General features: G+C 38.2%; 1 protein-coding gene across 2 annotated transcripts in view; it reads right to left on the reverse strand.

Annotated features, from left to right (window-relative positions):
* LOC120546734 (CD2-associated protein) overlaps positions 1-12127 on the reverse strand; it is an 89032-nt gene that overhangs the window by 60435 nt on the left and 16470 nt on the right. For both annotated transcript variants that reach the window (XM_039781890.1, XM_039781889.1), the window contains exon 2: positions 2000-2157. In XM_039781890.1, the coding sequence (XP_039637824.1) occupies positions 2000-2157 (158 nt within the window). The remainder of the gene's footprint in view (positions 1-1999; positions 2158-12127) is intronic.

Consider the following 12127-nt stretch of genomic DNA (forward strand, 5'->3'; position numbering starts at 1 on the left):
CTATTATTATTTAAAGCTGTGACCATTATTTTTTTTAATTCTTCATGTGACATTGTTACTGTTACATTGCTGCATGAAGACTGCTGTAATTAGAAAAGGCTGATAAAGTTGCCAAATGTGATTTAAATGAAGTCTGTTACTAAGGGCAATATATAAAGTGCTGTACATGTGTGTTTCTATAGTGGACCAATGCACATTATTATTACATTATTCATTATTTTAGTTGATTCATTTTTTTGTATTCTTTATCAACTATAATTTGGGAGGATTGTACAATTATAAAAACATATCCTAATTGTACAATCCTCCCAAATTATAGTCTTAGTTCACTGAACCAATAACTATATAGTGTAGCCTACTGTACATTCATGTAACAACAGGGAGAGGTCAGCCCAATGGTTTTTGACCTTATATTTTGCTGGGGGGGAAATAACTGATGAATATACTGTTACATTCATGTTTACAATGTGCGTGGAATTTATCACTTAATTATCTTTATAGTTTCTAGATTGGAAGAGTTCAATTTCTTTTCTATGTCCATATATAGAGGGAGCAAAGCATATAGAAAAAAGAAGGAAACTCGGCCTCTGTTTAAAAAAAAAAAAAAAAAACTGAAAACGCGAGGCAGAAGCAGACCGACTGAATGAGAGTCTATAAATATACATTTACAAACTACTGCTATTAACTGAAACCATTCTATGAGTCACTTGTCATTCGCAAAATGAACAGTTGTACACTTAGCATTAAAAGCGAGCAGTGGAAGTTAATATTTTTTTTTTTTTTTTTTTTTTTTTTTTTTTTTTTTTTTTTTTTTTTTTTTATTTTTTTTTTTTTTTTTTTTTAATATTTTTTTTTTTTTTTTTTTTTTTTTTTTTTTTTTTTTTTTTTTTTTTTTTTTTTTTTTTTTTTTTTTTTTTTTTTTTTTTTTTTTTTTTTTTTTTTTTTTTTTTTTTTTTTTTTTTTTTTATAATTTTTTTTTTTTTTTTTTTTTTTTTTTTTTTTTTTGTTTTGTTTAATTTTTTTTTTTTTTTTTTTTTTTTTTTTTTTTTTTTTTTTTTTTTTTTTTTTTTTTTTTTTTTTTATTTTTATTTTTTTTTTTTTTTTATTTATTTTTTATTTTTTTTTTAAATTATTTGCAAAAGTGAACCAAGCAATTAACATATTAGTTAATAGGGAAATTGTCCAGCTTGTATTTACCTTCACAAAAGTGCTCGTTTTGCCGCTGACAGGCTCAGATTAATATTCTAAGTGTCTGACAATATTATGGAAAGGATCACTACAGAGATAGACCTTTAAAACCTCTTTAAGACCTTTCTGTTTAACCAGAAACAGCTCTGAAGTCGCTAGCGCTAAACCCACCAGACTCTATTTAAAAAAGGAATACTTTTAGCATGTATAGAGCAAACATATTTTTACATGTAAATCGGTAAAGTATGTGTTTATTTCAACCAAAACTAGAGATGTGGTGGTTGTAAAAGTGGAAAGACAGCCAAAATGGCTTTTCATAGTTTTATTTTGTTTCTGTCGCATTTGAATGAAGTGTATTTTACGATGCTAAAATTACTGTTTATTTACATGGAGTCGGTTGGTTTAGCGAACGCAATTTTGCAGATGTTTTTATGTTTTAAAAAAATGATCTTATTCTTTAACCGACACGTCGACCTCTTTAGAAATCCTTTCCATAATGTTGTCAGACACTTAGAATATTAATCTGAGCCTGTCAGTGTCAAAACAAGCACTTTTGTGAAGGTAAATACAAGCTGGACAATTGCCCTATTAACTTACATTGTAGCTTGTTTCACTGCTGCTGACTGCAGCGATCTCGCTTAATACTGGACCAATGTCAAAGACTGTTGTTCCCATCAGTCACTTAAACACAAAAACATAGGGAAATAGGGTCCAGGTTGAAAAAACGTTACCCTTTAATATGATTAGGAAATTGGCATGACAAAAGGGCAATACTCTAAAATGAACCTAAACTAAACTGGCTTCCTCTTACCTTGACAAAGTTGTCGGGGAAGAGGCCCCTTTTCCCGTTAAGGTCTCCCTCCATCCAGCCATCCTCCTCTATGTACCGCACGTTCTTGATGATGTCACCCAGTCGCAGCGTCAGCTCGTCTTCATGGAGCGCCTCGTACTCATACTCCACCACGACCTCTACTCCAGATAGCATGAGGGAGGAAACAGAGGAAAAGAAAAGGAAGCGGTGAGAAATGGTGTAAGAAAGAGAGCAGGTCAATGCAAGGGGAAAGAGGCAACAGGAGGTGAGAGAGAGAGAGAGAGAGAGAGAGAGAGAGAGAGAGAGAGAGAGAGAGAGAGAGAGAGAGAGAGAGAGAGAGAGAGAGAGAGAGCAGAATAGAAGAAAACAAGCAGGAGTAAAGAGAAGGAAGAGACAGGAAGTTGCAGGAAGAGCATACGGGTGAAGCAATAAGATGAGAAAGTTTAGGGAAAGAAAGGGTTCGAAGAAAGTGATAAAAAAAGAAACAATGGAGAAATAAATTAACAAAATATAAACGGTGATCTCAAAATAACAATAGCAGAAAATTAGCAAATGTCGGTTTCATGTTAAATTGAATTCCAGAGTGGTAAAACCTAATAGTGACCCGAATTTTTGTAGTTCTGGCTGGAACAGCAGTGTGTATAGAAAGCTGAAGAGCAATTCAATAGTTAAAATAATCTTCAATGGTCACAATAACTAAAACTGAAAGAGAAGCCAAAAAGATTCTCAACTTCTGGACTGGACTCTGCAGTGATTGACATCGACCTGGATCATTATATAGATTAAATCCTCAGTGATCCAATATTATTGATACAAAGTAAAAAATATCGATACATATAGTCATCTTCAAGATGCGCCTTTATTTTGAAATTCCCACTTCTACAGAGTAGATTGGTTTTTAATCGAAATGTCTGGAATAGCTTAGTAATGAAATTGCCAAATCACAATTTAGTTGCTTTTTTGTAAATGCATATTAATGTAACTGATTGTGTTAAATGGACTTATGTATTGTCTTGTATCGGCTGCAGGCCCCTGAATGGAATCAACATCGTATCGTGGCAGACTTTGTGCTGTCAGTAAATATTTTATCGTTGTCCAAAGAAGCGATATAATATCGTATCGCGATCAAACGTGTGATTTACACCCCTAGTAGTTATCGGTTTAGTTATGTGTCATCCAGACAAATGCTTTAAACATTAAAAAAGGTCCCATGGCATGAAAATTTCACATTATGAGTTTATTTAGTATTCTTTTTTTTTAACATTAATATGAGTTCCCCCAGCCTGCCTATGCTCCCCTAGTGGCTAGAAATGGTGATAGGTGTAAACCGAGCCCTGGGTATCCTGCTCTGCCTTTGAGAAAATGAAAGCTCAGATGGACCGATCTGGAATCTTAAGTCATTGTGGGACTGGCTCTAGTGGCTGTAATTCTGCACCAAGGCTGAATTTCGGGATAAAGACTTCAGATACAGTATTAGGGGACCACTAAGGCCTATATAAAAGAGACTTCAGATACAGTATTAGGGGACCACTAAGGTCTATATAAAAGAGACTTCAGATACAGTATTAGGGGACCACTAAGGCCTATATAAAAGAGACTTCAGATACAGTATTAGGGGACCACTAAGGCCTATATAAAAGAGACTTCAGATACAGTATTAGGGGACCACTAAGGTCTACATAAAAGAGACTTCAGATACAGTATTAGGGGACCACTAAGGCCTATATAAAAAAGAACTTCAGATACAGCATTAGGGGACCACTAAGGTCCATATATAAAGAGACTTCAGATACAGCATTAGGGGACCACTAAGGTCTATATAAAAGAGACTTCAGATACAGTATTAGGGGACCACTAAGGCCTATATAAAAGAGACTTCAGATACAGTATTAGGGGACCACTAAGGCCTATATAAAAGAGACTTCAGATACAGTATTAGGGGACCACTAAGGTCTATATAAAAGAGACTTCAGATACAGTATTAGGGGACCACTAAGGCCTATATAAAAGAGACTTCAGATACAGTATTAGGGGACCACTAAGGCCTATATAAAAGAGACTTCAGATACAGTATTAGGGGACCACTAAGGTCTATATAAAAGAGACTTCAGATACAGCATTAGGGGACCACTAAGGTCTATATAAAAGACTTCAGATACAGTATTAGGGGATCACTAAGGTCTATATAAAAGAGACTTCAGATACAGTATTAGGGGACCACTAAGGCCTATATAAAAGAGACTTCAGATACAGTATTAGGGGACCACTAAGGTCTATATAAAAGAGACTTCAGATACAGTATTAGGGGACCACTAAGGCCTATATAAAAGAGACTTCAGATACAGTATTAGGGGACCACTAAGGCCTATATAAAAGCATCCAAAGAACACCATGTCATGGGACCTTTAAGCTAAGAGTAAATTTAGGTTGTTAGAAGAAATCATTGCATTCATTCCAAAACGTTGGCTTAATGTTGGGTACTACAACAAACCATAATTTGAAGACCCTAAACATCTCATTGCAAATCTAAATGTCATGTGTTCCTTCCCCTACAATTAAAAAAAATTTACTGCTCAGAAAATTTGTGAAGGAAATAACTTTTCGGCTAGAACCGCAACAAACAATGTTTTTTTTTTTTTTTTTTAAATGTTTTGTGTATTAACATTACAAGATAAGGAAGGAAATGGCAAATTGCCCCAAATCGGGCACAAATGTTTACAAAAAAATGCATCACTCTGTTCCGGTGGTGAGAACATAGAAATGTACCTCACAGACCACAGAAGCATCACAATGACCCCAGATCAAATCTTACAAACCTACCCTAAATACGGTAATGCTGGGGGAAAAAAATCTATTGACTCCGCTCTGACAATGAATGGATGTCTCGGTCAGCACAACCTGACTTACACGTCACCTATACCTAAAGTATAAAATAGCAATCAACGTGGAATACATGGTCAAAAAGACTTGGTATGTTTACCAAATGGTGCTGTCACTACTATTTTAGTGATTTACAAGCAACCCGTTTTTTGCAGATTGTCCCGTTACTGAGAATACAGCCATAAGAAGGTAATATAGAAGTCAAAGCTAACTCTGACAGCTGAAGGTCAGCTAACATTAACTTTAGCTGTCTCCATCAAGCTCCCTGCTAGGCTCCCATCACTCGCGATGCAGTTAGGAAACAAGAACGAGCTAACTAATGATAACATAAGCATTTCCTCGTATTCATTTCCCCATTGTGGGATTAATAAAGGATTTTGAATCTTGGCGGATGTCGATTTTAAAGTCATGTTAAAAACTATTTCCCGTCCATCTTCCCATTCCCAGCCGCAGCCCGTCACTCCCCCCTGCCTCACAATGCCTTGTGTTTCTCACTCCCGCTAACTGATTGTTCATCAAACGTGACACGACAAAAGCATTTTTGTTTTCACAAAATGGTCTCAGTCTGGAGCCCAGGCTAACATGCACAATGAGACCAAAAGATACCTTCACAAAAGCATGAGAACAGGAATACTGGTTCAACATAATCGAAAAAGGCTTCTCCTTGATCGTTAAAATCCTGTTTGAGCTAAAAAAAAAAAAAAAAACGGACTGCTTCCAGTGCAGCAGGTTGAGCAGCCTCTAAATATAAGCGGGCTGCAGAGGACTAACTGGCAGTGAGGTATTTTACGGAGTGTTACGGCCATTTAACACATGACTCATAGCAGAAAAACTCGACTGGCATGGCTGACTTCACGGCCAAAACAAAAAACAGAAAGGGTACACGTGCATGTGTATCAGAGTTTCTGCAGGTTTCACCAAGTCAAATTTAAGACTTTGGGAGACATTTTTAAAAGACCATTATGAATGACATTTAAGACCTTTATCACAACAACAACAACAACCAAGCCCTAAATTCTTTTTCAATTTTGTTTTTCAAGCCAAGTATCGCTTAACTTGCACTTCCACATAGCTGAAGAAAAAAAAACTGTTTATATCCGTGGGACAATCTGAAAGAGACTCGCCCCAATAACACAAAAGCTTATTGGCTGCAATATACACTCCCCTTACGGATTATTAGGAACACCCTACTAATACCGTGTTTGACCCCCTTTTGCCTTCAGAACTGCCTTAATTCTTTGTGGCATTGATTCAACAAGGTGCTGGAAGCATTCTTTAGAAATGTTGGCCAATATTGATAGGATAGCATTCCCCACACCATTACACCACCACAACCACCAGCCTGCCCAGTGGTAACAAGGCATGACGGATCCATGTTCTCATTCTGTTTACGCCAAATTCTGACTCTACCATCTAAATGTCTCAACAGAAGTCGAAACTTAGACCAGGCAACATTTTTCCAGTCTTCAACTGTCTAATTTTGGCAAGCTCGTGCAAATTGTAGCCTCATTTTCCTATTTTTAGTGGAGATGAGTGGTACCCGGTGGGGTCTTCTGCTGGTGTAGCCCATCCACCTCAAGGTTGTGCGTGTTGTGGCTTCACAAATGCTTTGCTGCATACCTCGGTTCTAACGAGTGGTTATTTGAGTCAAAGTAGATCTTCTATCAGCTTGAATTTCTATGGTTGCGCGTGAACATCCCAGTAACTGAGCAGACAACAACCATGCCACTCTCAAAGTTGCTTAGATCCCCTTTCTTTGAGATTGTCTAGACCTGGACCACACCCCTAAATGCATTGAAGCAGCTGCCATGTGATTGGTTGATTAGATAATTGCATTGCAAACAAGAAATTGAACAGGTGTTCCTAATAATCATTCAGGTGAGTGTAAGTTACATGTTGGTCTCATGTGTAGTCTTAATACACCAAAATTATATTTGGACTAGCGAAAGAAAGAAAAAAAAAGAAAAGAAAAGAGCATTACATGTAGCTTTGCATGGATGTAGGAAAATTAAGACCTGTTTAAAATTATTCAAGACCCAGAACACAATACTTGAGTAAATTTAAGACTTTTATAAAGGCCTAACATTTTGATTTTACATTTTTTGAATTTGTAAGACTTTTTAAGACCCTGCGGAAACCCTGGTGTATACAACACACACAGACACACACCTGGGCAGAGTCATCCAGCAAACTTCATTGGCCAAGCAATACAAGATTAAACAGCTGTGTCTCTACTGTCCCTCTGACATCACCAACATCGGCCCCAACACTACAGCAGCCTGGGCCCCCACCAAGGAGAAATTGATCTCAGACCAATGATCTCAGAACAGCTATCCCTTCTACATCAAGCACTCAGCATTTAAGACTTTGAAAAGGAGGATAAGGGGAGCAGCGGTTCAAGCGGAGGGAGAAAGTGGAGTGCCTGCTTAGCCCAGCTGCCTGCCAAACTGACTGAAGAAAAAAAAAAAAAAAAGAAAAAAAAAAACAGGGTTATCTGCAGTAAGGGGTAAGAGGGCCAAACACACACAACATTTTCTTCAAAGCAAATGGGTCTCATTATTTCATAGAATGCTGATGAAATCCTGGGATGCTCCCATCAGGCTTTCTAGGGCAGATACTGATCACCATAATGCTATTTCAAAATCGATTAGAAATACGCTGACAGAGCAGATACCAATCCCCAATCGTTTCATAGTTTGAAGCAAGTTCCTACACGATGTCACGTTCACGTCATGACGTTATCACCGTAATTACTGAGTATGAAAAACCGAATTTCCGACCATGTTGAGCACTACAAACGCCAACAAATTGTCAACAAACCCAGCAGCAAAGTGGCGGCAATGTATCTCTCTCTCTGGCCGTCATAATTAGCCCAAATAAGATCAATATTAAACACTATAAAATGTATTCAGCTAATTTTAAAAAAGCCAATTCAGGCTATTAAAAGTTAAAGTGAAATTGCAGGCTGTTGTGACCTGGTTTTAACATCCGTCCTGAGTGATCGGATCACAAGCAGACAGCCCTAGGTGCTAGGGGTGTTGAACTGAATCGTTGCCTCGTTGCCTCGATGCATCGCGACGCGGACGTGGATGATTCTGCATCGATGCAGTGACGGACCATAATCGCTTATTGCCTACTGATGTTGCTGGTTGATTTTCAGCTAGCTACTTTTTTTGTTTTTGCCTTTTGTCTGTTGTCTCCTGTGTTCAGACTCAGCTACATTCAGGACGTGTCTTTTTAAGAGCAGAAGATGCAATAAAAATGAGAGTTCATCTATATCTGACTGCTTGAATGTGTTGATGAAAACCATGTGCAGCAATATATAATAAATTTGAGGAGGTGGCGCATCGTGACGCATCAAGATATGGAATCGTATCGAAGGCAGGATAATCGCAATCGAATCGTGAGGCCAGTGAAGATTCACAACCCTGCTAGGTGCGTCCTCAGTGACCACTTATGATCGGATCTCACTTCTCGCTCTATATGCAAATAAATACAAACATTTTCGTTTCCATATAGGCTGGTTGTGTGTGTGATTGGAAAATGTCAGTTGTTACTTTCACATAATTCAAAAAATGAAAAAGCGCTGGCCACAGTCTGTGTGCAGACCATAGACTGTAGCCTATATAAAAAGGGATGCCGACATAAGGAGATCTACTGACGGGCGGCAGGACCTGTGCAGGAGAGACTGACGTTTTTTTTTATTTGCGTTTGGTTTTTTTAAACAACGTTTTTATGAATTTTTCATTACAATTTTCAACAATTTTGTAAACAAAGTGCACAAATGTTCCTTTAGCCTCATTGCATTCGAAACAAAGGTCAGGTATATTTCTGTTGTATTTATTAGGGATTGACCGATCCTGGTTTTTCAAGGCCGATACGATACCGATTATTAGTAGTTTTAAAAAAAAAAAAACACGATCACAATGGAATCGATATACAGTGAAAGTGAAAATCCATAAATCAAAATTAAGATCTTTGTTTAAATGCTTTAGGCAATTATTTAATAAATTTGAATCTTTCAACATAATCCAGTAAAAGATTGTCAGTCAGATAGTGTTGTGGGCGGGACATATGGTGAGTAGCAGAAGCAGAGTGACAGACAGAGCTGAGGCGGAGCCAAAGGAGCGCACTTTTTTTAATAAATTAACTTTATCGGTTAAAAGGCAAATACAACGCTGATACAGATGATCTGCAAACTTCCAAAAAAAACGGCCAGGGCCTATAATCGATCTATCCCTAGTATTTATTCAATTTAACAGGAGTTGTGTATGTCTGCATCAGCCAATTATATTGGAGTAGCTTTAAATTAGTTTGAGGGTTTTCTTTCAATCATTTTCTGAAGTGTCCTCTTTAAAGTCCGCCTTCCATGTCTCAGATCTAACTATCGATGTTGCTTTAGAGCCAGATGCAAGCCAGTTATATATTGGTGACATCAAACCCCTCTCATTGCAATTGTCGGTTAAAATTTCTTCCAAGGATGAGAGTGCAGGAATCCACACTGATTGGTTTTGCATTGAAAAAAGTTCCTCACTTGGAGATAATTAAAAAAATAATGTTTCCTTGGAATGTCCTGCATTAGAGAGATGTTTTCAAAAGGTCATTAGAATCCTAGTCTATATCCTTGACGTTCCACTTCCGGGATTGCTCTGTTGCCGCCGGATTTCACTCATTTAGGCCAGATATCCGTTGCCTTGGGCTTCCTTTTGTGTTGGTATTTTAAACTCCGGTGGATTTCTGAGGACTATGGTTAACTGCTCCTCAGATCTCTGCAGGGTAAATCCAGACAGCTAGCTAGACTATCTGTCCAAGCTGAGTTTTCTGTTGCGCTTGCAAAACAACTTGCTAAAACAACTTTTAAATGTACACGTTCCACCAAAACAAGTTCCTTCCGCAGCTTTTCTCCGGTTAGCGCCGCCCCAGGACGATTGTGATTGGTTTCAAGAAATGCCAATAAACCAGAGCACATTTTTCTTCCATCCAGGAACGCTGTGTGGACTAGCCAGACCCTCCTTTGCTGCACTGTGGAGGAAGGTCTGGCAAAGCGAGACTAATCAAAAACGTCCCACTTCAGTTCCACCATGGTCAAAAGCCAAATCTAGTATAAGGTGCTGAAGAGGGTCATAAACCTCATCGAGTTTGGTTGAGACCAGTCAGACATTATGGATCAGGCGGTGAAACCACTCCGAGATTAATTTACTGCCAGACGAGGCAAGTACAACTCTTCTCTCAGTCTCCGTTAGTAATGAGTCCAGCTGCTGTTCGGTGGGTTCTGGCTACCCTAAACTCCCTTTCCCGCCAGCAGTGTAGATCAACTTTAAATAAGACCATTTTTAAGCTTATTAAGTAGTCAGCTCTAAGCAGTACAATGCAACCAGTCTAGACACTGGAAGTGCAGACAGCACAAGCTGAGCGCTACACAAATACAAACAAGTCAGCCAAGGCCCCAGATAGTAATTTGTTACTATCTGTCCATGTAACCACAGCAGGAAATTTGATCTGCTGTAGTAAACAAAACAAGGAGGCAACGCTGCAGAGTTAATGGCGCAACTTCCAGATGACTAGATGTGAAGCAACGGGACTTTCTGCCACCAGAGATTACAGCGCCGCTGCAACCACACAAACACACCCTGCCTGAGAACGCAGGCCATTCAACTCCGTATCACTTAAATCCCCTCTGAACACACTGCTATACACTTACAGCATACCTGCAAACTGAGAAGGGCTGAAAAGGGTGACACATCATGTCACAAATGATTTATTAAAAATATACTAACAATAACTTATTTCACCAGTAAATTCCTGTTAAACGACAAAAACAACCACTGGATGGGAAAAGGGTATTTTACAACAACTTCGAATGCGGCACAAGGCTGGCGAGGCGAATTTCAAGTCAACGCAACACCTGTGTTGTTTTTCAGACAACGGCAGCAATAGACTGTTGTTGGAATCCTCTCCGGTGAAATACAGACACACTTTTACACCGTTTAGCTGTCAGCATTTTAACCGTGTTTACTCCAGCTGCTAGCTAACCGTAGGCTAACGTTACCTGCTGTCGAGTGTAGTGTTACCGTAACTAGCGTCCCGTGCAGCGATGTTTCAGTCGACTCTAACGTCCGTTTTCGGAGCATCAGAGAGAAGCGGAGGCATCTAAATAAGGCACCGAAATCCAAGTTGCTATTCGGTCCAGTTGATAATGGTCGTTAAGGCACTGTATTAGCACCGGGTCTCGGACCTCCCCACAAAAAATAAAAAAATTCTTCGGATCTACACGATTCACGTGGATGACATTTTCCCATTCAAAACGGTGATTTTCGTATGTTACAATGTTTGCACACTTTTTAGGTTTGGGATTGTACAGGATTTTGCCCACTTAGTTTATCTTGAAGACACCAGTTATTGTGGTCTTCAGTGAAGGAAAAGCAACACAAAATGATGCAAACAATTTCAGGATTTTTGCTTTCCTATTCATCTTAAACCGTTTTTATTAAATAACGCAGTACTGTGGAAACAGCTCAACCAAGCACAATATACAAATTACATGAAGGGCAGGACCTGACATAAAACTGATGCGAAGAAAACTGAAATGGTTTCCCAACAAAGTCAAACCTAAGGTTAGCTAGCAAGCCAGTCTCGGTTAGCAAGGTGCTCCCAAATGCTGAACGAGACATTTTGAGCAACCACAATATACTCCAATCAACGTTGATGAAGTGAAAACACACAGTGAGAGGCTCAATCATTTAAGGCGAAAACATGGACACCCCAAAACAAGTTCATAGCTATTTTAATGTACACAGCGCCATGGTTAGCATTGTTAACCTAAAGCATACCCTGCTTCATTGCCTATTTTTTTAAATAAAATGGGACTATCATTTATAAAATGAACATTAGGATTTTTTTTAAATCGATTCATATTCGAATCGCGATTCAAGCTCTATCAATTCAAAATCGATTCATAGAATTCCAAAAAAATAGATTCATATTTTTGAATTTTTTTTATGTACATGTCAACTGCAATCACATGGGAAAAGTAACTACATTTACATACTGTGAATCGTTTTTGTAATCGAGAATCGTTTTTGAATCGAATTGTGAGCCTACAAATCGATATCGACTCGAATCGTGACATTTTCTGAATCGTGCACCCCTAATGAACATCATGTTGTTTTGAAGAAGACTTGAAACTAGTTATCGAGACCAAAAACCTTTTAGGAAAATGTTTTCTGAGGTAATAAATCAAGTAAGTAG

Source organism: Perca fluviatilis, chromosome 18, assembly GCF_010015445.1.
Source record: "Perca fluviatilis chromosome 18, GENO_Pfluv_1.0, whole genome shotgun sequence".
Classification (NCBI taxonomy): domain Eukaryota; kingdom Metazoa; phylum Chordata; class Actinopteri; order Perciformes; family Percidae; genus Perca; species Perca fluviatilis.